This window comes from Amaranthus tricolor, chromosome 2, assembly GCF_026212465.1.
Source record: "Amaranthus tricolor cultivar Red isolate AtriRed21 chromosome 2, ASM2621246v1, whole genome shotgun sequence".
Taxonomy (NCBI): domain Eukaryota; kingdom Viridiplantae; phylum Streptophyta; class Magnoliopsida; order Caryophyllales; family Amaranthaceae; genus Amaranthus; species Amaranthus tricolor.
Genome location: NC_080048.1, coordinates 34364585 through 34391192, shown reverse-complemented (window position 1 = coordinate 34391192; position 26608 = coordinate 34364585). Strand labels below are relative to the sequence as shown.

Below are 26608 nucleotides of genomic sequence, written 5' to 3'. Positions count from 1 at the left end.
AAACGTTACAAACTTGTTGATATACATCATGATCAGTCTTATCGGAAGTATGACCCATTTGTGCTAGCAAGTCAAGCATCTCAAGTATACTACCTCTTTTATCCGAGCACTTGAAAAAACATAGTACAATGGAAAGCAATATGCAAGGTATAACCAAACAAATTCAACATTGCAACACAAAAGGATTCAATGAAAAGTGCCTTTAGGATGAAGATGTATCCAATGAATCACTCTTAAGATTCACCAAGGGTACTTCTAGGCATGGCCACGGTCCGGGTTGGTCCGGTTCCGTTCCGGTTCCATCCGGTTCCGGTTCCATTTGGAACCTGTCGTGAACGGTTCCGGTTCCGGTTCCGGTTCCGGGTGGTTCCAAACGGTTCCTTGGCGGTTCATGAGGTGGTTCCGGCGGTTCCAACTCACGGGACGGGCGGGTCGGACCATCGGTTCCATTTTTATTTTTTCTTTAAATATTTATATAATAAAAAAATACTATAATATCGCGGACGTACCTTTGATGATTACTTGATTATTAGCGAAATTCATTGCATGTCAAGTTGTCATCGTTATTGAAATATTTACTAAAAAGAATGGAAAAAAATAAATTAATAAGAAACGAATCAATGATAATGTCGATAAAGATGATTAATAAAAAAAGAGGGAGAAAATGGACTTGAACCTAGTACCCAAATGAATACTAAGCTGCCTACGTATCCCGAAGGAATCAAAGCCCACGTAGTTCTTTGTCATACCTTTTATTTATAGTTGTTGAATGTTGATTTATCGTTGTCGCTTGTCGGATTGATCCTATTCGTCTTCGTCATCATCATGTGGTTGATTAGATGCTTCCGCTGACTCTCCTCCTGACGATGATGCAGATGTATCCATCATCATCCATGGATCATCATCGTCGTCTTGATCATCATCATTCCTTAGTCCTTGTGTTCGAATCTCCGCTTGATCCCAATCTTTCTTGCAAACACATATTTGAATACTATGTGGAGCAAGACGAGATCGCTTTTCGTCCAAAACTCTTCTACCTGCACTAAAAGCAGACTCCAACGCAATTGTTGACGCGGGAATTGCAAGGATATCCTTTGCAATTCTCGATAAAATGGGAAATTTAACAGATGTTTCTTTCCACCACTCCAAAATATTATAGATAATTTGGTCTATTTCAAAGTGGTGTTTAAGATAACTATCTAGTTCTAAATATGAGGTCGAGGAAGAAGAAGATGATCCTACAAAACTATCATCTTGAGTCATTATGTTAGCTATTACCGAATTATAGTAAGAGGGACGTGCCGAAACGCTAGCACGCCTAGACATATCGCGTTTCGGGTTATATACACTAGCGTAAAAATCATAGAGTTCTGCTAAATATTTTTTACATGTTCCTACATAATTATGTACATCAGTAGACGGGCGATCTAACGATTGGTAATAAAATCCTATTACTTTAGTAAGGACCTCAGTTTTAAAACGTGGGTCCAAAATGGTTGCGATTCCATAAATATAAGGAAAATCGGTAAAATATGCTTGCCATTTTTCCATCATATCTGCAAGAATAAGCCTCAATTTTGGGTTAGTATCTTCATGTGTATATTTCAGGAGATGATAAAAAATAGTAATATATTTACTTATTACTAAGTGAACGTTCGGTTCATAAACATAAGAAAAAATCTTAGTCGCGTGGTCATACGCTTCTAATATGTTATGTACACCTATAGCTAATTATCAAGTGTCATCAGCTATGAAACTATCTGTACACTCACTATATAGTTGTGTTATTACTGGGCGATAAGCAATCGCCTTTCTTAATAAATCGTTGGTTGAGCCCCAACGTGTAGAAGTATCTAATGACCAATACACTTTTTTAAGTTGGTATTGGTCACATAATTGTTTATATCGTCTTTTTATCTTTCCGATCCTAACCCATTTCACTATATCCCTAATTGGTTCTAATAAATCACTTAATTGTTTTATGCCTGCTTGGCAAGATAAGTTAATTATATGCGCACAACAACGTATGTGTAATAAGCTACCCCCAAGGATTAAACTAAAAGCAGGTTCGTTAAACAAAAGTTCTATACATTTAATGTTCGCGGTTGCATTATCAGTTGAACAACAAAATATTTTATCTAATAAGTTTCATTCTCTACATATCTCTACTAATCTATATTTTATATTTTCACCGGTATGTCTTTCTGGCATTGTCTCAAAAGCAATTATTCTTTTTTGAATAATCCAATTTCGATCTATCCAGTGTGCTGTTACACACATATAAGGTTCTAAATGTGGGGGAGCAGACCAAATGTCAGTTGTTATGCTAACCCTACCATTAAACGATTTAAACATTTCAACTAATTCATAGCGCATTAATTCGTATAATTTAATTGTGCGTCTTTTAAGAGTGCTCCTAGGGATTGCTCTATATTGTGGTTGCAAAGTTTTTCTAGTGAGACGCTCGTATACCCTACTTTCACCGTGGTTAAAAGGCAATTCATCACAAATTACATACCTAGAAAATTCATCAATCATGTCATTACGATTGTATCTAAAAGGCATACCTGTGCTGGGAATGTCCCATTGTGTCTGTCGGCTTCCGCTTGTGGTCTCGCTCCCGCTTGCTGCATGAGTTTCTTTTGTGATTCCATGCTTCTTTGCCAAATGTTTGTTAAAAGATCCCGTACCACCACCTAACACGTATTCACAAAACACAATAAATAAATGTTTATAAAATATGAATATATAATGTATGAATATATAATGTATTATGTATGTATAAAAAACTTAAAAAGTATTTACCTCTGGTGAAACTGTATGAAACTAAGGGCTTTACTCCTTGACTTTCACAAATTTGACAAGTGCATAAGAAAATATCTGGATTCTCGGTTGGTTCTTTTGTGAAATACGACCACACATGTGAAACAGCTCTACCACTAGGAGATGCCATTGCCAGAAAAGGTTGTCTTACTGGTTCGTCTTCATCTAAATAAATAATTTAAACTTATAAAACTATAATTAAATAAATAAATAATTTAAAGTTTAATTAATTTGAAGAATAAAATTATAAAACTAACCGATAGTTTGGAAATTGACTCGTTTACCACGAGCTTGTCTTTGTTGTTGTTGTTCTCCTTGTTCTTCATGTGATCTTGTTGATGACTGTCGAGATATATGTATCCCAATTGGGGTCGTTGGTTCCTCTTCTTCATCAATTTGTATTTCTCTTTCCACTTCTTCTACATAATTATGTAATTTTGGGTCGTACCCTTCTGGATAATTTGGTTCATAATTATAATTACTAATGGAAGGTGTTGTTGATACCGACGGAGTAGAAGTGGCCTTTCTTTTGGAGGAACTGGAACCTCCCAATGATTTTGCCACTTTAGTAACTTTTTTTGTGGCTTTTTTCAAAAATGAAGACATGATTGATAATATTGAAGTAATAATAGAAATATAGAATTAAGAAATAAATAAATAATTAATTATGTAACTAACTAAATTAAGAAATAATTAAAAGAATAATTATGTAATTAAGAGAATAATTGCGTAATTAAAGAATTAAGTAGAGAGAGTAAGTAGAGAGAGTAGGAGAAGAGATGAGTTGTGAATGAAAATGATTGAAAGTGATGAGTATATATAGAGGAGAAGGCAACGGCTAGCTAACGGTAACGTAACGGTCACATTTTGGCGAACCGGTTCCATGGAACCGGTGGGCCGGTTCAACCGGACCGGTTCCGGTTCCAACCCGCGGGTTTTTTACCCGGTTCACGACGGTTTTTCCGGCGATTTCACGGTTCCGGCAACTTTTTTCCCGGCGGTTTCACGGTTTCGCGGTTCGGAACCTGTCGCAAACGGTTCCGGTTCCGGATCCGGTTCCAAGCGGCAAGCGGTTCGGGACCGGTTCGGTTCCGGGTAACCCGCCCCGTGGCCATGCCTAGGTACTTCAATAGGTGAAGAACCTCAATATTGTTGATTAAGACGATGATGAAGATGTTGATGTGGAGCTTATAATCGCTAAAGTCAAAGAAGCTGATGATGTCTAAATTGTAGTAGTTGAAGACTATTATAATGATGATTATATTTTATTTTAAATCTAACATCTAATTAAGTATGCATGCCTAACACATTTACTTAATTATAAAATGTAATATTTTTCTTTACTACGCATGCGGCCCCTCAAGTTACACTATTAAATTCGATGTTATATTAAATACTTTTGTTAACAATAATACAAATGTAAATATTAGATTGTCATTGTATTGCAAAGATGTGAAAAATGCAAATGTTGAAGATGTATAAGAAGTAGTAGGAGAATCAAATTAAGACATGAAAACGTATTGAAGGTTTTATACACTTATGTTTTCATGTGATGATATTTTATATACTTTTGTGTTGAGGGAATGATAGATGATAGACATCCGTTGTTGATGGGTTATTGGCTTGTTGAAAGACTAATGGTTGGGAAACTATGTTGTCGAGAATGATGTTGCGACGTTGTCAATTCGATGGTCAAGTCGAATTCATGTTAAAATAAAGTAATGATCAGGTTTTCTTGTTTAACTATTCTTTTGTTATTTAAATGCAATTGTGAAATAGAAGGCAATTGCAGTAGCATATTTCTTAGAAATCTAATGTAAATAAACACATGGTACTACATTGTAGTTGTCACCCAATGTTAACCAATAACAAGAAAAGGAATTAAATGCACTTTATTCAAAGAAAACGTAACGTCACAACGATCTGATTAGAGCCTAAAGTCGAGTCGGCTTAAGGTCCATTCCCAAAAAAGTCGAGTCGATTTTTCATGCTGGACAAAATCATTTTCTAGTACCTAAAGCCAAGTCGGCTTTTCTTGCTGACTCGGTTTTCCAATTTGCCTTTTGTTCTATCCTTTGAATCCCTTTTGGACTCCTTTTGGACCTTGTGTTTTTTAATACATTTTGTCCTACTACTATTTATATTACTTAGTGATATTTACTTAAGATTTAATATATACTAAATGTTCAACAGTATCAGATCAAGCAACAAAAAATTTAAGCTTTATGGTTAAAGTTCAACCTACATTATAGTATAGCAATCTCTTAGCGACGAGGAGATTAGAGTATCGTTATTATTATATATCCTGCTATTGTAAGTACAGCTATCCACCACACAAGATGAAGTTCTTATTAATTATCTCCATAGATAGGGCAGAGGGCGTACAGTATCAGATACATGTGGGGACCTTAGCCGATCCAAAATTTAGCATATCGTACATATTGTTGAAATTATCTTGATTGCTAAAATTTTTTTACTGTATTTTATTAGAAAATTGTCTTATAAAACACATGATTTTCTTTTTATTTAGTTTTTTATTCTTAACAATGCATGTATAGACAACAGACAGAGTCGGCTCTATGTCATGAGCGAATTATTACGACTATTATTTTAAGGGCCCAAAAAATTAATATATTCGATTTTGGATTAAATATTAAAAAAATATAAAAATTCTAATGACACATGAAATTAAAACTTATTTATTTTGGATTTTAGGTTAATAGATATTTGTTTGTTTTATTTTGTTCATTAATAATTATTTCTTTTACGTGTATATATTTTTATCTTAATATTACAACAAATATAAAATATATATAAATATAATATATATATATATATATATATATATATATATATATATATATATATATATATATATATATATATATATATATATATATATATAACCCAAGTATGAGGCATGTCTCATGGTGAGACCGTCTCATACAAGAATTCGTGACCAAAAAATATAAAATACTCTTCAGCCCAACTTAAATTGTTACATGCAATGCGTCATAGTAATTAAATTAGCCAATTATCATTATCATCATCAACCCAATATTCCGCTAAAAAACAGTGCCACTATGTGATGGGTTTTATTTATGCATGCTATGTAGTTTCTTAAATATTGTTGTTTTACTCTCACAGTGGTTGGTTAACTTTGTCTCGCAATCTAACTTTGAATCACAATTCTAATTATGTCTAAAATAAATGATTATTGAAATGAAAAATAAAATTTATAGAAAAACGTATCAAATGGACAAAATTTTAAGAAAAAGGGACAAAATTTTTAAAAAATAGATAAAATGGACAACATTTTAAGCAAATAAAAACGTACATTTAATGAGAGGAGCAAAAGGTTTAAGATGATCATAAAGTTGAAAGCAAGAAGATCATATTGATCGTTAGATATTATAAAGGAGGTGTAACACCCCTGAATTTTCAATCCCATAAACGAAACTAAAATCATAAAGGATGGGGGAAAATTCGGGTGTTACCACTAGTGGAAAAAACGTATTTATTTTGGATTTTAGGTTAATAGATATTTGTTTGTTTTATTTTGTTCATTAATAATTATTTCTTTTACGTGTATATATTTTTATCTTAATATTACAACAAATATAAAATATATATAAATATAATATAATATAATATCAAAATTAGAGGTAATAACTCCTCACTTTATATGTGGCAGTAACACCTTTGAGCCTGTTTTGACTTTATATTATTAAAAGATTTAGTTGTTTTTTAGAATACATGGTAATTTGAAGAAGAGAATTATGTAAGAATCGACTTTAGGACTTAGCTTGGGAAAATAATACTTGTTTCAATCAAAACATAATCCAATTCTCAGAAGATATAGTTATTTGCACACAAGTTTGTTTGAATCGGGATTCTACATAAGATTGTTAAAGGGGTGTGATCGAAATTGATAGAATTAGATCGTAGGATCATGTAATCCTACAGATACGCATTAATATGCTTTGGATAACAAATTATCAATTATATTTGTTTTTATTAAGTTTAAGGTGTAAATAAAAACTTATTTGACTTCATCTAATATTAAGTTTTGAAAATTAACAATTTTTATAATCATTTTTAAACTGCAAATCAAGAAAAACTTGACTTTTATAGTTGTATTGATATATTTACATAAGTGAACTCTGAATTATATTAAAAAATTCTACGATTGAAACTACCTTTGTAGTGTCAAATAGTTGGAACATATATAGGAACGTAGAATCATGTTCCTGAGCTAAGTAAGATCACACAATTCTACCAACATAAAGATCCTACCTATGATTCGGATCATTCGACTGCTTTTAAATCGTGAAATCGTAAATCATGATTGGAATTCTAAAACTATGCACATATAACATATAAATAACAATGTAATACGGTTATTCATACATACAAGTGACTGAAGGTATGCTGTCTTAAATAAATAAATGAAATTAGAAGAGCTTATAAATTATAATCTTATTAAACTAAAAATGATAGATTATAGTTAAAATTCATAAAATTATATGTGAACAAATTCATTAAAAATCTAAATTAAACAAAACTAAAAATAAATTAAATTATTAATAAATCAAGTATCAGAAAGAAAAAAATCTTCAAAAGTACAAATGGGTTCAAATTCCCTCCATCCGATCATATGAATTTAAACTCTTACTTTTATTTATTTTTTCTTGGACTTTTTCTATTTTTTAAACTCATTCCCAAACATGTTATTTTTTTAAATAGAATACAAAGAAACATTTAAGACAAATACGTTTATAGAAATTTTTTTTTTAAAATTAATTCTTATTGTAGTTGTTGAAGTAGTGGAAAATATAAATGGTTTGGCCAAATTTTGTTGAGGCACTCATATTTATGATATGTAGGCATGTAGGCATGTACTCCACACCACTAAAGTCAACATCACCATTAATAAAAAAACAGCCATTCACGATTGGAAATTGCTTTATACAGCTGGTGGGTAAACACCAATAAACATCAATAAATAAATAAATAGCGAAATTCAACTAATTTATTTATCAACAATTTTATTAATTGATCAATTATATTAATTATTCGCACTGTCCTATATGGATATGAACTGCCGTTTATCTTTTCTTATAAACACAGATTAATTATAGTTGTCTATAAATAAAATACAATGGATATGCTGATGATGATGATCATATGCGTGCAAGTTGGGGTATCTATTTTGAGGCCAATTGGGTTTTGTGCATATCATAATTAGATTTAGAAGGTTACCTTGATATAAATAGAAAGGTTGATTTGGACTAACAGGTCGATTTTGAATTAAATAGTTTAGGTCGGTTTAAAATAAAGTCTTTTGTACATATTGACTTTTATGTGATTTCAATTTATTTTGACATCGGGTGATAGACTCAAAGTCGGGTTCGATTACAAATTCGGATGAATATTTGGTCGTCGAGTTTATTTTGAACACTTCTAGATATAAATCTGTCAAAAAAATAGATGAAAAAAATATCTCTATAATTTATTTTATTGTTGATTTGCTATGAATAAATTTTTCTTTCAATTATTCTCCAATAATTTCACATATTGCGTGTTGGCTAAAAATAAATTAAAAGGTATGCTTACTTCATTGGACTTTTTTTGAGTTTTTAAAATTAGAGGTAAATAACTCCTCATTTTATATGTGGCAGTAATTCCTTTGAGCCTGTTTTGACTATATATTATTAAAAGATTTAGTTGTTTTTTAGAATACATGGTAGTTTGATTGAGATAATTATGTAAGAATCGAATTTAGGACTTAGCTTGGAAAAATAATACTTGTTTCAATTAAAACATAATCCAATTCTCAGAAGATATAGTTATTTGCACACAAGTTTGTTTGAATCAGGATTCTACATAAGATTGTTAAAGGGGTGTGATCGAAATTGATAGAATTAGATCGTAGGATCGTGTAATCCTACAGATACGCATTAATATGCTTTGGATAACAAATTATCAATTATATTTGTTTTTATTAAGTTTAAGGTGTAAATAAAAATTTATTTGACTTCATCTAATATTAAGTTTTGAAAATTAATAATTTTTATAATCATTTTTAAACTGCAAATCAAGAAAAACTTGACTTTTATAGTCGTATTGATATATTTACATAAGTGAACTCTGAATTATATTAAAAAATTCTACGATTGAAACTACCTTTGTAGTGTCAAATAGTTGGAACATATATAGGAACGTAGAATCATGTTCCTGAGCTAAGTAAGATCATGCAATTCTACCAACATAAAGATCCTACCTACGATTCGAATCGTTCGAATGCTTTTAAATTGTGAAATCGTAAATCATGATTGGAATTCTGCACATATAACATATAAATAACAATGTAATACGGTTATTCATACATACAAGTGATTGAAGGTATGCTGTCTTAAATAAATAAATGAAATTAGAAGAGCTTATAAATTATAATCTTATTAAACTGAAAATGATAGATTATAGTTATAATTCATAAAATTATATGTGAACAAATTCATTAAAAATCTAAATTAAACAAAACTAAAAATAAATTAAATTATTAATAAATCAAGTATCAGAAAGAAAAAAATCTTCAAAAGTACAAATGGGTTTAAATTCCCTCCATCCGATCATATGAATTTAAACTCTTACTTTTATTTATTTTTTCTTGGACTTTTTCTATTTTTTAAACTCATTCCTAAACATGTTATTTTTTTTATCACATTTATATATCTTTTACATCTACTTATATATTTATCTAATCCCCAAGCAAAAATTAATGTAGAACAACATCATCCTTCTAATACATCAAATCCAAAAATTAAAAGGCTAATATGTAAAGAGGAGGCTAGGGTTAATTAATACCAAAAGAGTATTTTTCTTCATTATATTAATATTAAGGGTGATTTCTATTCTAATGTAGGATTTTTATTTGGAGAATTTGTTCTCAAGTGTGTTAGATTTATTTATTGATATATTGTTGAATCGTCTATTAATGAAAATAAACACTTGTTAAGGGGGTAGCTAGGTATCTAAGTTATCTCATTCAATTGTTGCTTGTGCCTCTATTGCTTCTTGCTCTGTTTTACTTTTGTTTTTCATATTATTCTTCACTTAATAGAGTCCTAAACACTTTTGTTTCAGTATGTTTTGGTCAAATCAAAAACAAGCGAATGAGAAAAATAAGCCGTAAACACAGATTCTTGTGAGAGTCGGTTTCTTTGAGAGATCATCTCTAATTTGGTCAGCCATTATTATCTTTGTGTTGTGCCCGAGTCTTTCAGGAGATCGACTATAAGCAAAAATAGAAATTATATGTGTGAATGAAACTAAAAGAGAATATATAGATCAATTATATTCTTAAAAATAGAAATGTTATAAATCTAATGAGAAACCTGTTAAAAATATAGCAAATTAAAAGAATATATACATTTTTTTAAATGTGTTATTTCGTGAATTTCATATGATATAATTTTGACAAAATTATCAATAATAAATCAACATAAACTTGATCCATTAAAATCAAATCAATTGTTTATTTTTAAATAAACCCACTATAATCTAAAAATAAACTCACGTTTTTTTTTATAATCTTCTTCAAATGTTCTAATTTGTAAAGCTAAACAATCATGAATAAACAATAGGTGAATATTTATTCAACAATAATATCCAATAAGTGCATACATTTAAACATAAACAATAAGTAAATTTATTGTAAGCAAATCGAACAAAAATTAGATTATTATTTATAATTTCTCTAATAAATTTTTATATTGACATTTTATAAGAAATAACTTTATTAGATTATATAATATATCATAAGACTTCAATTTACAATTTTAAACTTAGCATTAATTAAGTTGAAATTTTAGTATAGTATCAGACTCTTTACATTTTCTTTTTTCTTTAATTTTTTCATTATATGAATATGAATGGGTCCGAACTTCTGTGGGACTAACATCAAATTTTACCTCCTCTAACATAAATGTAAGGTCTTACTCTTACCTTTCAAAATAAAGGTATAAATTATAATCTTACTTTTATCTAATACAATTACTTAACCACATAAGCTTTTGTAACAAAATGATTATTTTTTATACAAAACAAAGACAGAATAATAAAACCTAGGTAGGAAAAAAATAAAACACAATAGTATTAATCTAAGAATTCCACATTCCATTGAATTTAAATAAATTAACACAATTTTTTATGTGAGACGGTCTCGTCGTGGGACCTTTCTTATAATAGTTCAACTAATATAATTATTAGTATATAAGCTCTTTATTTTAAAGTCGTCTATTGATAGATGATCTTTTACAAAAGTAGCTCACAAATTAAAGACTCACTTCACTTAAAACGCAAGTTATTTACATTGAAGGTCCGAATTATGAAACCTGGTAGGTCTAGGTCTGAATTGACTTTGCCTATGAAGATCATGCCTTGATGGATTTATAATCTCAAACAAAAAGGCTTTAAGCAAGCTAGCCTTTGATGTATTGTTGGGATCAAGTTTCCTAATGCTAGCCTTTGTTGTTGAAGATATCGACCGGAACTTGTGTCGAGCGCGATGGATGCTGCACCGGAAAGAGCCCTCATGAGTGGTTGGCGAGCAGAGACATGTTCGTTTATTGCCCTTAAAAGACATGCCCATTTGCTTGTCATAGATAAGTTTATTTGCCTGTCTTTGTACTATATATAAAAGGGTTGAGTTTATTATTAGTAATGGAGCACAACAATGTAATTGAGCTGACCTTATCTAAAGTTGTCACACCCAGCTCAGGAATATATCATTCTTTTACATTTGTATGTCAAATTAGTGTCAATCCAATCTACTTGCTTGCACAATCTTATCTTCAAACAAAATTCCCAACAAAATATAAAGATAATCTTCAAAGATCAATCTTCCTACCTGCCCTTTTCTACCTACTAGTTGTACAAGAAAACCCCTGCTTATAATTCCCAACCAAAAACAGATGAAACTTGAAGAATACTGTATGAAACAATAACAAGTATGCTAAGTTGTTAGCTGCAATGCCAGATTACTAAGTAATGCTCACAACCCATTAAACTGGCCCGTTTGACTAGTGATACTAAATGGTGGCAATGAGAATTATTTACAATGTAAAATTTCATCAAAGTTCCATGTCATTTCCGTAATGATAAAACTTTGATAAAAAAAAAATTTTTTACAAACTTTTATTACCACTAATATTACATCTACCAATAGTTGTATGGAATAAAACTTATGAAGAAAATAAGATAATTAAATTGGACAAATTACAACACTAATTTTCATTCCTATTATCACCATTTAATACAAGTTACCAAACCGTTTAATACAAGCTACCAAACGGACCGAAAATGTAAATACAAATCTGTTTATGTATAAATGTTGTGCTGTTAACTCCAGTCCCTAAAAAAACAAGGGAAGAAGCTGATGACTACACTCACTTTATGAGTTTTTCAGACTATATATCCACAATTTCACAAGGATAATAAGATGTGAAACTCAATAAACAACATATTAAATTATTCATTGTGAAACCTCAGTTGAATCCAGTAATATCATATGAATGTAGCTTCACTGAGGAGTTCTCCCTATTAAATAGGGTCTCAGGCTCTCAGCTCCACTACACCTCATTGATTTTGGATTATATTATCATTGATCCCTAATTATGAATAAAAACTATGACAGGAGATGAAACTATCTTTAAAACCCTAAAAATTTGTGCTATAAGAGAAGACTATGATACAATAATAGTACAAAACTATGCATAATTCGGCATCTCGGATTTAATTTCACCTATTAATTTTCATCATTTACGAATCAATGTGCAAGGACAACAAGGTTTACTCATCATTGATGCTCCAATTTTAAAAAAGGCAAAAAATTCAAATAAAATCAAAACAGGATATCAGCGAAATCTGAATTTTCTTCAATTCCAAATAAAAGGAAGTTGCAGATAGATAACGCAGTTTAATAACACATCATGTATCCAGTTTTTTACCCAGCACAGATTTAAAAGTAAGCAACTCTCAAGTTTAAATCTCCTAAAATTTAAGCAAAATACAATTGAAGTATTTGAATAGATTGTCATATGGTACTTCTACTGCCATTTTAATCGAAGTACACAAACGAAATTGTTCAAAAAGCAGACAAATTCATGTATAAATTAAAAATAATCCAAAATTTTCGAATCAAAAGACGAAAGATAAAACTAACACCAAATAGGCAGAAATCGGTACGACGGAAACGAGATTCGTGGAGAAGGAAGTCTTTTGAATACTGAAATTGATAATTTTATAAGAATTCCAATGGAGAAGAGGCGAAGAGAGCCGAGAAGAGAAGAGAGGTAGGAAGGAGTAGTTCTATGTATTTATGAGCGTATGACAAACAAACCAATGGCGGCTCTTGCTAAATGGGCCAACGGGTATTCACATTACTAAATGGGCCAACGGGTTAGGGTTATCGCTGTTAAAGATATTCACATTACTAAATGGGCCAATGCGCGATCTAATATCTCCTTACCTATTTAAGTTCTTATTATCAGCCCGTCTTATATAAGACCGTCTTATATGAGACCGTCACATAAAAGAATTTGTGTCTTATTTTTTGTCTATTTACATGAGAACTCATATAGTCATTTATTTATCATAAATTCTTGTATGAGATGGACTTACCATTTATCTATTTTTATTATTATTTTATATGAAAATGGTCGAGCTTTTGTTGTTAAATGAAGCCTTGTGGGTTCAACTTCACTCATTCTCTCTCGTTATAGAAATCTCTCTATATAAACTTCTTTTTCGAGTCGAAGGACTCTCTGGTAGCATCATCCTTTATGGATATAAATTGTCTTTTTTCATCCCTCCCTAGAACCTGATGATAGTTTCTATAAGTGACATGCACTGTGTACAAAAATAATGATGATGATGAATTATCAGCTCGACTTGTATATGAGACCATCTCACCATGAGATGGACTCATATAATTAACTCAGTTTTTTAATTGATCACTTATGATTGTAATTGATTATTTTAAGATTGTAAATAATCACTTTAACACTATAAAAAGTGATCACTTAAAAATTATAAGTGATCACTATAGGACTATCTCTTATGAGAATTTATAAATAATTGAGCTACTAGTTTTGAAATCGTCTTGTTACAAGATAGTCTCTAATCATCGTCATCAACCTACCCGGTGTATCCCGCTCATAGAAAAACTATGGACAGGGTCTGGGGAGGGAAGGACGACGGCAACTCATACCCATACAGGAGAGTGCAACCAAAAGAGTTCCCCGGCTCGAGAAAGATAAAGAGACGTAATTATACAAGAAAGATAAAATAAAAGCCTATAAATAAAATAAATAAGTAGAACTAACTACAAAATAAAAGAAAACAAAAAAAATAATAGTCTATATAGATATTGAAGAAACTCTATATTTAGAGATTTGTTACTCAATTCTATTCCACACATTGTTCTTCTTCTTACACAAAATACTTTGTTATATAATTGACTTGGCTATTTTGTGATCAATATACAAAGCCATCAAGAACCGTTGGGTAATGTCGAGGTTGGTAGCCTCTCTCTCCTTTCTGTTATGGTATTTTGTCTAATAAATTATCGGAATTACAATGTAATATACATGATGTATTAATGTATGATGTACTATGTAGATAATTATACTGCATAATAAATTACATATATTCCAATTATACTGTAATTTAGAAAATTACCGGAAGTACATAATTGTCTTTTTTTAGCAATTGTTCTTTAAAACTGAAATGACATAAAATTTATATAGTAGATCACTAAAATCAATTATTTACATTGATAGACTACCATAATTACAGTTTTGAATTTTAGGAAAAATGTCAAGAATGTTGAACTGAATGGCAATTTGGCAACAAATAAATTAATGCAAAAAAGTATCAATTGTATTAAGTCTGTATGCAATTTGGCAACAAATAAATTAGTGCAATAAAAATCAATAAACTTAAAACATTGTCTGATTTTCGGTAATGCAATTATTCCTTTTTAAAAATGTACTACACTTTAATGACAAAATTTACAATATAAATAGTCTAAAATTTAATATTTTTTATTAGTCTAAAATTTTATTAAAATATTAACGTATTTTAAAATTCGTGCATTGCACATGTTTCTATCGTATAATATATATATGACTTATAATTTAGCACTATAAGCTTTAAATTGATTACTTTAAGATTGTAATTGATCATTTTTAAACTTGTAAGTTATCAAGTTAAAGTTGTCCGCTCTAATGTTATAATTGATTACTTTAACGTTTTAATTGATCACTTCAAGGTCGAAATTGATCACTATAAAAAAATCATAATTGACCATTTAAGGTTAGATAGTTTAAGTTGAAATTGATATTTTTAACGTTAGAATACTCAGAATGAGGTCGTTGTTGAAATTGATATTTTTTAAAAAAAATTTTGAGTTTGGGCCAACCCATTAGTGTCATTTCATAACATCATGTTATACAACAACATAAGATGATTCCATAAGACACAAGCATAAATAGTAACTGTTTATCGTCCACCTATACTTCTTAATCTCATTTTGTCCTTTTCAACCCAAATCATGTGTTCTTGGATAGAATACAAGTTTCCACACTCCTGTTCTCAAAACATAAACTCTTGTAAAACACGCGTAGTATCAACTCAATCAAGGCATTAACAGACTACCTAACACATGACCTTATAGAGCTTGTCTATCCTTAAGTAAGTGTGATCATAGTCTATCTTTGGGATTGGTAACTCCCTTGAGGTAACTTAACTTAGGCACACTTTTCACTAACATAAACTATTCTATCAATGAGTAAATTAAGTGTTGATGATTTATATTTTTAGTATAATAATTTTTTGTTTTTATATTCAATTCTACAATAATGTGATTTAGTGACACTTTATTTGACCTTTAGTGACATATGCAATTATTACTATAGTCTACTCTGGCCTTTATAAAAAATGTCACTAGATCTTATGTTGCGAAAAGCTTTAGTATGATTTTTTATTATGCTGCTAAATGCTCTAATAAATATCATAAAATCTACTATATACACCATTAAAAGTTTAAAATAGCCACATTTAAATTAAATATCACTAAATATATCACAATAAAAGTAATTATGTTGTATTGCGTCCATACACTCGATTTTTATTTTGGATCGTGGTTTAGGGTTCCCAAATACTCCCCAAATACTCCCTTGGCCGTATCTAATGAGATAGGACTTGTGCGGTGGATAGCTGATTACTGCTTAAATTCTGTAGTTTATTTTTACGAATTTCAGATATGATTCGGAATGCATGATATGGTTGCTTGATAAACTAATCAAACATTTAAACACACATTTCTTATCATCATCTTGATTTTTGTAAGTTTGTCCCATTATCATGATATTTTTTTCAAAAAACGGACGTCACAATTATTCTTATGGGATAACTCTTTTGAAAATCCGGTTGAAACAAGTACTTATTCGCCTATTTTCCGATACGTAAACCGAAAATATATTTAACGTCATTTTTACCCATCATAATGATTTTTTTCAAAAAACGGACGTCACGATTATCCTTATGTGATAACTCTTTCGAAAATCCGGTCGAAACAAGTACTTATTTTAAAATGCGATACGTACTGCCGCATAGAAAAGTTTACCCCTCAAATTGGTCAAACCCTCAAACTTAAAAATCAATTAACGTTTTCCGTTAAGTGGTAATCATTTGCAGAGAAATATATCACATTAGGTAATTTTTTTCAAAAAAAACACATAAAGTAGTTTTTTCAAATAGACGTATAAATTAGATGATTTCATATGAAGTGTATATATATATATATATATATATATATATATATATATATATATATATATATATATATATATATATATATATATATATATATATATATATATATATATACATATATATATATATATACATATATATATATATATACATATATATATATATATACATATATATATATATATATACATATATATATATATATATATATATATATATATATATATATATATATATATACATATATATATATATATATATACATATATATTGAAACAGTCGTATTATTAGAAGATTTTATTAGTCGTTTTTAGCGCCTAATTTTTCTTATATATTTGTTCGTTACTAATTATAATTTAATTAGTGATGGTAGTAGTTTGAAAAATCTCTACAATGATTAGAAACTTGTTAATTCGTAACGTGATTATGAATCGTAACAAGTAACGTAAACTTTGGAGGTAAAACTTAAAGTTGAGCAACTACCCATAACAGTTCGAAAAAAAAAAAAATTTTAATTATTACCCAAGTATATTATATAACCATGATGGGAGTAAATTAAATATTTCTTACATATACAAGTGATTTTTAAACATGAAGTACAAGTTACATAACTTGTTACATGTACAACAATTTTTACCCAAACTTTAAACTATCTTAGATAAACCTTTCTTATACCATAATAGACCAAATTGAGGACAAAAAGCACTCCAAATCAGCCCCAAAACAGCAGCCCCTAGCTGCCATACTAGCCCTCATTTAGCCCCAAAACTCACTTACACACTCCACCAAACTCTCTACCCAAAGCCCCTATTGTTCTTACCCAAAAACACCATCATAACAAGCATGCAAACATGATAAATTAAGACATATTTGCTGTCCATATTTTCAGCTCCATCAACCTTCTTTCACTCCTCATTTTACTCCTTATTTCATCCATAAGCATAGTTGAAGTTCAATCTTACAATTCCTAGCAAAAACACCTTCTTTTCTCATTAAATCTTCTTCAAAAACCCATCTAAAACTTCTGAAAATTTATGTTTATAAACTCAAATCTCCCATAAAAATAATCTTCATCTTAAGAGCTTTCCATAGACACCAAACTTGAAGAAATCCACCAAGTATAGAGTAAGTTATGTTCATTTCTTTATTCCACTAGTTTTTGTTAAAACTTGTTCATGTAAAACATATTTTTTTATGAATCTTTCTATAAACTAAGATCATTATAACATGAGTATTTTATCTCTAAACTAAGAAAATCATCATTTATAAATCTATGAAAATAGGCCATAATAGAAAGTAAGAAGATGTATTTCTACAAACATATAAATTTTGTTACTTAAAGGATTCAAGTAAAATTATGAGACTTAACTAAGTATGTTGCTCAACATAATAAGTATACTCCAAATATGTTAAAATCATCACAAGTATTAGTTTAACAACTCTAACTAGGAAAAGTTAAGTGCATGTTAGAAATCCAAAATTATTATTGATTTTTGGATGAATGCAATATGTTTAGTTGAAGAGTTGGAGTTGAGGCTTGAAGGGCAAGGAACTGAAGTTAGAACCACTTCTAAAAACGCGTAGGAGCTTACGGAATAATTATATAGGCTTGGAGTCGAGGTATGTCACATGGGGTGATTTTTAAAGGATTTAAGAACAAGTTGGGAAAGTTTGTGTATAAACTTTTTTTTAAAAGAAAAAAAAATAAATTCCCAAAGAGAAGTTCTTAAATCTTGATAAATGATGTCAAAATGATGAATTTGAGTATGGAATAATTTATTACATGTATTATTATTGTGGGCATCATGCATGTTGATTTTATAAATTATTGTATGTTTAAAGGCATGTTTAACACTACTTTGTGAAAGTTATTGTGATGGAAATGATTATATGAATTTGAAAATATTTGAAATTCATTTTAAAAGAAATTTCCAGTAGCTATATGTTAAGAAAATTTCTTTGATACTTTTTGTTGAGATTATTCGTTAAATTGACATTTTAATGGATTTTAAGGTGTTAAATACTCTTATTATAAAACATGGTATTAGATGAACTCTTCATCATCAAAAATAATTAATAAAAATATATTATAATGTCTCCAACAAGATTTGGCCAGAATATATTTAGTTTTGAATTTTTTTATGATTTTTGAATAATCGTTAAATTGTTTAACGGTAAATTATAAAATGGTAAAATATAAAATAATTACCAAACAAAGACATATGGACTTGAAATTTTTATCACATACTCATATGGACAGTAGGTAAAATTGGTAAAAGTTTGGGAAGGTTTCGTTGACATTTAAGGACCTTAATAATTTTTACTCGGTTATTAATAATCGGTAAGTTTGAAAACGGTAAAATATAAAATAAATACTAAATAACGTCTTTTGGACATGAAACTTTTATGAGACACTTATATAAACAGTAGATACATGTTGAAAAATTTATATTGATTTTCGTAACTATATATGGTCTTAAATAAATTTTATTCGGTTTATCGGTAAAATAACAATATTAATTATTAAAAATACCCCAAATGATTTTTAATGGTTATTTAAAATTTTATACCCCTTAAAAAAGTTTCTGAAATATCATATAATTTTTATAATATTTTATTCGGACTCAAATAATTTTAAACCTATTTTATTCTATATATCGATAAAATATCTATACAAAATAATAAAACATCATACATGATTTTTTATAAGTGTAAATGGCCTAATAAACATGTTATATGACTTCTGGAACTTTGGTATAATTTTACAAAATAAATTATTAATTATTTACTAATTTATCAAATTAATAGAAAATGTTTATTTATTAAAAAGTGTAATATTGTTAAATAAATTTGGGTAAAAATAAATCTATATCAAAAATTTATAATTATATTAATAAACTACTGCCTCATAGTCTAAAATAATTTTAAATTAGATGGTTTATAAAATTTTACGGATTTAAGACACCATTTAAATAACGGTAAATACCCAAATTGTCGAAAATAATTGTAAAATCGTTATAAATTCGCATAACCAATTATAATCTGATGGGACAACCTTAAATTCATTTTAAATAAGGTATTATAATGACTTGATTAATTTGGGCCTTGTTGGAGAATTAATATGTACTTTGCAAATCAATTATCGATTTTATTACCGGCAAAACTATCTTGTATTTAAGAAAATAGTGTTTTATGAAATCTTCTGTCGTAAAGATTTTATAGACTTATGAATCATATTCTAGTTGTTTTGAATGAATTTCAAAACCCTTTAAAGTTATATTTACTTTAAGAAAGATTGAAACGAAACATTTTAGTGGTTTCCTAAAAAAAAAATTGTATTGAACTTTAATCACTTTTTGTTACGATGCATTTCCATACATGTTAGTGATGCCCCAATATAATACAAAGGTTATGTTTAATGATATGATTATGCTAAGCATGTTTTACCCATGTGGGAAATATTATGATTTGATTTTGCTAAGTCGCAAATAAAGTATGTTTTGCTATGTGCAAATAATAGATATTTATCATATTTTTGACTTTCAAATGCTATTAAATTACAAGATATATATTATGTACAAAAAAATGTTTTAGCCTAAATGGCGGGTACATATGCCACAGCAAATGTTGTGTGCATGATTAAACGGCTCACCAATGCTGAGCGCGTATTGTTCACAATACCATTGTGTTACACTTGCCGGACATGTCGCGGACGGTAGATCGACTACCAAACGAGTCACAGGATGACTCACAGAGTACCCATGTAAACTTATGATATGAGTTTGAAATTGATTTGGATCTATTGAGATCTTATGATTTATGATGAAAAATGAGAATTTGAAATTACTATAGAGCCATTGAACTGGATTTGAATCATAATATGATTTATCAAATGAAAAAGTATATTTCAAAATGAATTTACTCAAAAAAAAAAAGAAGATTTTAATAACTTGTTTGACAGACACCAGTGTGTTTATACTCGGCCTTTTTGCTGATACTATGCTTTGTATGTTTTTCCAATGGTTTTGTTTTTAGAGTAAACCCCTATGGCACCTCGACGGAGAATGGATATGTGAGCGGAAGTTGAACCCGAGTTGGAGTATGACTCCCCTTTTGTTTAGATCTCTTTATTGTATTTGAGAGACTATTAGTTTAGATTTAGACTATTTTAAGGATGTAATTTGAACTTTGGACTTATTTCGATTTGGTTGTAATTTTCCTATATTTTAGACAGTTAAGACTTCCGTTATATTGCTTTGGTTTGGTTCAAGTATTATACTTGGATATTGGTTTGACCTTTAAGTAACCCCTTAATTGTGTTGGCAAAAGTAAGCTTCCGCTTGATTAATACTAAATTCCAGTTAGTGTTTGCCTTCATAATTCGAGGCGGTTACAGTTGGTATCAGAGCCAAGGCTTTGGAAGCTTGTCTAAAATATCAGGAAAATTAGAGAATGAGTTTAACTTAAAGAAGTTGAAGCTAACTAATGGAAGTAATTAAGAAATGAGCTTAAAATTTAGGGATTATTGGTAAAGAAAGGATTTAAGTAGTAAGTCTAACTTAAATCAGATTATTAACTAAGTACCATTAGTAAACTAGAAGTCTTAAAAGTTTTTTGTAAGCAAGTGATGATCCAATTATGTGGCTAAGTTGCCTAAGCATGATGGTAAATTAAGTTGAGAAATCATCATTAAAAGTGTTGAAACTGCTAAACAAGTGATACAATGGGATGGAAATTGATGAAGTTATTAAGTCATTAAATCAATAAAGTTAAGAAAGTGTGTTATGCAAGTGCATATCTATTTGTCTTAAAGGCATAATTATTAATTAGTTATTACCTCTTGGCAGGAACCTAGAGGAAATTGGGGAAGGAATGGATCCCCAAGCCCAATTGAATCTCCTAACCGAGCAACTCAGAGTCATCCAAGAGACCAATGCTCAATTAGTCCAGTTCATAGCCAACCAACATGCTAGTGTGGATGATGAGACTAAGTTTTACAAAAGGCTTGCTACCCATAGGCCTAAGACCTACAATGGTGCTACAGATCCAGTTGTCCTTGAAGATTGGATTAATGAAACTGAGAAAATTCTTGAGGTGGTAAACTGTCCAGAAAATCTTAAGGTTAAACTTGCAGCATTCTATGTAGTGGGACCTGCAGAGCTTTGGTGGAGAGCCCTAAAAGGTGTCTCAGCTGTCTCCACATCTGCTGGTGGAGCAACACAACCCACTAGTTGGAGATGGGAAGATTTCTTGAAGAAACTAAGGGAGAGGTTCTACCCAGCTGCTCTACAGAGACAAAAAGAATCAGAATTTCTTTACTTGAGGCAACATTCTCTTAGCGTTACCGAATATGCTAACAAGTTCTTGGAGTTGGCTCGATTTGCCCCAGATTATGTGCTTGATGAAAAGAAAAAGATGGATCGCTTCTACAATGGTCTCAACTTCAGCTACCAAAAGTTGATGGGTCAATATGAGTCTTTTCAAGCTATGTATGAACATGCTGTGGAGAAAGAAATGGTCTGCAAGAGAGAGGAAGATGCGAGGAAAAAGAGATCTGGAGGAGACCAGGGAGGTCAGAGCAAGAAGCCCAGAGCTGAGGGAAACTTCAAGGGGAATCAAAACCAAAACCGCTTCAACAGCAACAGACACCCACAAAACTCCAACCCGTTAAAAAGTCAACTGTGTGATAGATGCAAGAAATGGCACTCTAAGGGAGTCAACTGTGAGGGTAAGGCTGTGTGTCTGAATTGTGGAAAACCAGGTCATTTGGCTCGAGATTGTTGGGGCAAGAACCGGGGAAACCCCGGGAATGGTGGAGCACGATACTCAGGAAATCAAGGGAACCAGCGTAACAACAACTCTCAGCTTCGCCTTGAATATAAAGGAGGCAATAAAGCCTCATCTTCTGGAGGCCAAGGGAACCAGCGCCCGGGAGGAGGAAAATTCTTTGCCATTACTACAGCGGAGGAGCCTAACACTTTGATTCCTAAGACAGAAGGTAAAGTCATTTCCGGATTACTGTTATTGCTTGGTAAGTTCGCCCGTGTCTTATTTGATTCTGGGGCCGACAAGTCTTATGTTTCTAAGTCATTTGTGAGATCCTTGGACTGTTCTGTTAATGTATGCCCTATAATGCATAGAGTTGACTTACCTGATGGATCAACGGTATCATGTAATACAAAGTTGATTGATTGCCCATTAGTGATCCAGGGTAAGGAGTTCCATGTAGACCTGATTGTATTTGACTTAGGAGGGTTTGATATCATTCTAGGAATGGACTGGCTAGGTAAACACAGGGCAGTGATTGAGTGCTATGAGAGGAATATAAAGGTTGAGAAAAATCCAGGGGAACAAGTAACTTTTAGTGATGGGACCATACCTAATATTGAGCCAGAGATGATTGAGAGGCTTACAACCTTTCCAAAGAGAGGTGGGGAAGCCCAGGTCTACCACATGAGCGAGTCAACATACAAGGAGGTCGACTTAAGTCAGATCTTGATAGTGCGAGAATTTTCTGATGTATTCCCTGATGATCTACCTGGGTTACCTCCAAAGAGAGAGATTGATTTTCACATTGACCTAGTTCCAGGGTCAAGACCGATTTCAAAGGCACCATATAGAATGGCACCACTTGAGTTGGCTGAACTAAAAACCCAACTCGAGGAGTTACAAGATAAAGGGTTTATCAGACCAAGTGTATCACCATGGGGAGCTCCAGTGTTGTTTGTGAAAAAGAAAGATGGGTCTTTGAGGCTATGCATTGACTACCGGGAGCTGAACAAAATCACCATCAAGAACAAGTACCCACTTCCTAGAATTGATGATTTATTTGACCAGTTGAAAGGAGCCGGAGTTTTCTCTAAAATTGACCTGAGATCTGGTTACCATCAGTTGAGGATAGCGGAGGAAGACATTCCTAAAACTGCTTTCCGCACCAGATATGGGCACTATGAGTTTAGAGTGATGCCGTTTGGGTTAACCAATGCCCCTGCAGCATTCATGGACTTGATGAATCGAACATTCCATGACTATCTTGATAAATTTGTAGTGGTTTTCATTGATGATATCTTAGTGTACTCTAAGACAGAGAAAGATCATGAGGAGCACTTAAGATTGGTATTAACACGATTGAGGGAAAGAAGCTTTTATGGGAAGTTGAGCAAGAGTGAATTCTGGTTGGATCGAGTTGTCTTCCTAGGTCATGTAATCTCAAAAGATGGCATAACAGTGGACCCCGAGAAGATAAGGACTATCATTGATTGGCCAGCACCGACTAGTGTAACTGAGGTAAGAAGCTTTATGGGTTTGGCAGGTTATTACCGAAGATATGTTGATGGGTTTTCTAAGATCGCACTACCGATCACCAGTTTGGTTCGAAAGAATACCAAGTTTGTGTGGTCACAAAAGTGCGAAGATGCTTTCCTAGAATTAAAAAAGAGGTTGACAACGGCTCCAGTGCTTGTATTGCCCGAGGATGGGAAAGAGTTCACGGTATACAGTGACGCATCTTTAGAGGGCTTGGGTTGTGTACTCATGCAAGAGGGAAAAGTGATTGCCTACGCATCGAGACAATTGAGGCCAAATGAGAAGAACTATCCAGTGCACGATTTAGAATTAGCCGGAGTCATATTTGCCTTAAAAATTTGGAGGCATTATCTCTACGGCACTACTTGCAAGATCTACACCGATCACAAGAGTTTGACTTATCTGTTTACACAGAAGGAGCTTAACATGAGGCAGAGAAGGTGGCTAGAATTGATGAAAGATTATGACCTCACTTTGGAGTATCATCCAGGGAAGGCAAACCGTGTAGCAGATGCCTTAAGCCGAAAACCGAGAATGGTCATTAATGGACTAATTTCAGTGCCCTACGAGATTTATGTGGAGATGAAGGAGCTAGAATTGATTGTGGTTAAGAAGGGATCATACGACAGCGTTCTCAATGCTATGAGTACAACACCGAGTCTACATGAGGAGATCCGTGAGCTACAACAGTATGATGACTTCTTGTCAGAGTTGAAGATTGGTATTGAAAAGGGTGCAGTAAAAGACTTCAGTATTGCTAAAGATGAGAGTATTCATCTAGAGGGAAGGTTATGCGTGCCCCGAGATCCTGAATTGATAGAGAAAATACTCAAGGAGGCACATTCGACTATGTATTCTGTCCACCCAGGACGGGATAAGATGCTAGCAGATTTAAAACAATACTTTTGGTGGATGAACATGAAGAAGGATGTTGAGGATTTCATAGCTCGATGTCTAGTATGTCAGCAAGTCAAGATTGACCACCAGCGCACTCCAGGGGAATTGCAACCACTTCCCGTGCCTAAGTGGAAGTGGGAATCAGTGAGTATGGACTTTGTTGTTGGATTGCCCCGTTCGAAAAGAGGAAATGATTCTATTTGGGTGATTGTTGATCGACTCACTAAGACTGCCAGATTTATTCCTGCTAAAGTAACTTGGAAAGCAAAACAATTGGCCGATGCTTATGTGAAAGAAGTACTTAGGCTACATGGTATACCGATGACAATAGTTTCAGATCGAGATCCAAAATTTGTGGCTCGATTTTGGAATGAGCTACAAAGGGCATTCGGCACGACCCTTAATTACAGCACCACTTTTCACCCAGCTACAGATGGGCAGACGGAGAGGACCATCCAGACTCTAGAGGATATGCTTCGGGCATGTGCCCTTGATTTTCAGTGTTCGTGGGAGGATATTTTACCATTGATAGAATTCTCCTACAACAATAGTTACCAGAGTAGTATTGGTATGGCTCCGTATGAGGCCTTGTATGGCCAAAGGTGTAGGACACCACTTTATTGGGATACCGGGAGGCCCGGCGTGCTCGTTGGACCAGAAATGATCAGAGAGACCGCTGAACAAGTCAAAATCATTAGAGACCGGATGAAGGCTGCTCAAGATCGACAGAAATCCTACGCAGACCGTAGGAGGAGGAAACTTGAGTTCCAAGTCGGTGAGAAGGTGTTCCTTAAAGTCTCGCCAACAAAGGGAATCAAGAGGTTCGGAATGCAAGGGAAGCTTGATCCTCGATACATTGGACCCTATGAAATTTTGCGCAGAGTTGGGGAGGTAGCTTATGAGTTAGCATTACCCCCACAATTAGCTAAGGTTCACAATGTGTTCCATGTGTCGCAATTGCGCCGGTATGTGTTTGATCCATCACATGTTCTCCAGCATGAGCCGATTCAACTTGTTGAAAGCTTGCAGTATGAGGAGAAACCCCTGAGGATCCTAGGTCGAGAGGTTAGAAAACTCCGTAGCCGCACGATTCCACTTGTGAAAGTGCTATGGAGTGGACAGGATGGCAACAGTGCTACTTGGGAAAAAGAGGACGACATGTTAATTAGATACCCTTACTTATTTGAGTGATGTATTTATAACCATTAGTTTGAGTTAGTTTCGAGGACGAAACTCTTGTAAGAAGGGAAGACTGAAACAGTCGTATTATTAGAAGATTTTATTAGTCGTTTTTAGCGCCTAATTTTTCTTATATATTTGTTCGTTACTAATTATAATTTAATTAGTGATGGTAGTAGTTTGAAAAATCTCTACAATGATTAGAAACTTGTTAATTCGTAACGTGATTATGAATCGTAACAAGTAACGTAAACTTTGGAGGTAAAACTTAAAGTTGAGCAACTACCCATAACAGTTCGAAAAAAAAAAAATTTTAATTATTACCCAAGTATATTATATAACCATGATGGGAGTAAATTAAATATTTCTTACATATACAAGTGATTTTTAAACATGAAGTACAAGTTACATAACTTGTTACATGTACAACAATTTTTACCCAAACTTTAAACTATCTTAGATAAACCTTTCTTATACCATAATAGACCAAATTGAGGACAAAAAGCACTCCAAATCAGCCCCAAAACAGCAGTCCCTAGCTGCCATACTAGCCCTCATTTAGCCC

The 26608-nt window shown here is 31.9% G+C and overlaps 1 protein-coding gene and 3 non-coding genes across 4 annotated transcripts; all 4 read right to left on the bottom strand.

The window, feature by feature from the left end:
* Positions 1–404: 404 nt before the first annotated feature.
* On the bottom strand, positions 405–1572 carry LOC130806436 (zinc finger BED domain-containing protein RICESLEEPER 3-like). Its single transcript, XM_057671514.1, has 2 exons — positions 750–1572; positions 405–578 (listed from the first exon to the last, which is right to left on the bottom strand). Exon 1 carries the CDS (start codon positions 1552–1554, stop codon positions 805–807), a length of 750 nt encoding a protein of 249 aa, XP_057527497.1. The 5' UTR covers positions 1555–1572; the 3' UTR covers positions 405–578; positions 750–804.
* Positions 1573–12212: 10640 nt separating this feature from the next.
* On the bottom strand, positions 12213–12313 carry LOC130807124 (small nucleolar RNA snoR97). Its single transcript, XR_009040495.1, has one exon. It is a non-coding gene; the product is annotated as a small nucleolar RNA snoR97 (small nucleolar RNA).
* A 293-nt stretch (positions 12314–12606) lies between these two features.
* Positions 12607–12695, bottom strand: LOC130807130 (small nucleolar RNA snoR26). The gene has a single exon (XR_009040500.1). It is a non-coding gene; the product is annotated as a small nucleolar RNA snoR26 (small nucleolar RNA).
* A 37-nt stretch (positions 12696–12732) lies between these two features.
* LOC130807132 (small nucleolar RNA snoR27) lies at positions 12733–12826 on the bottom strand. The gene has a single exon (XR_009040502.1). It is a non-coding gene; the product is annotated as a small nucleolar RNA snoR27 (small nucleolar RNA).
* Positions 12827–26608: the final 13782 nt, after the last annotated feature.

Coding starts and splice junctions, on each gene's coding strand:
- LOC130806436 (XM_057671514.1), bottom strand. CDS start 1,554: ATGATGGAAAAATGGCAAGCATATTTTACCGATTTTCCTTATATTTAT.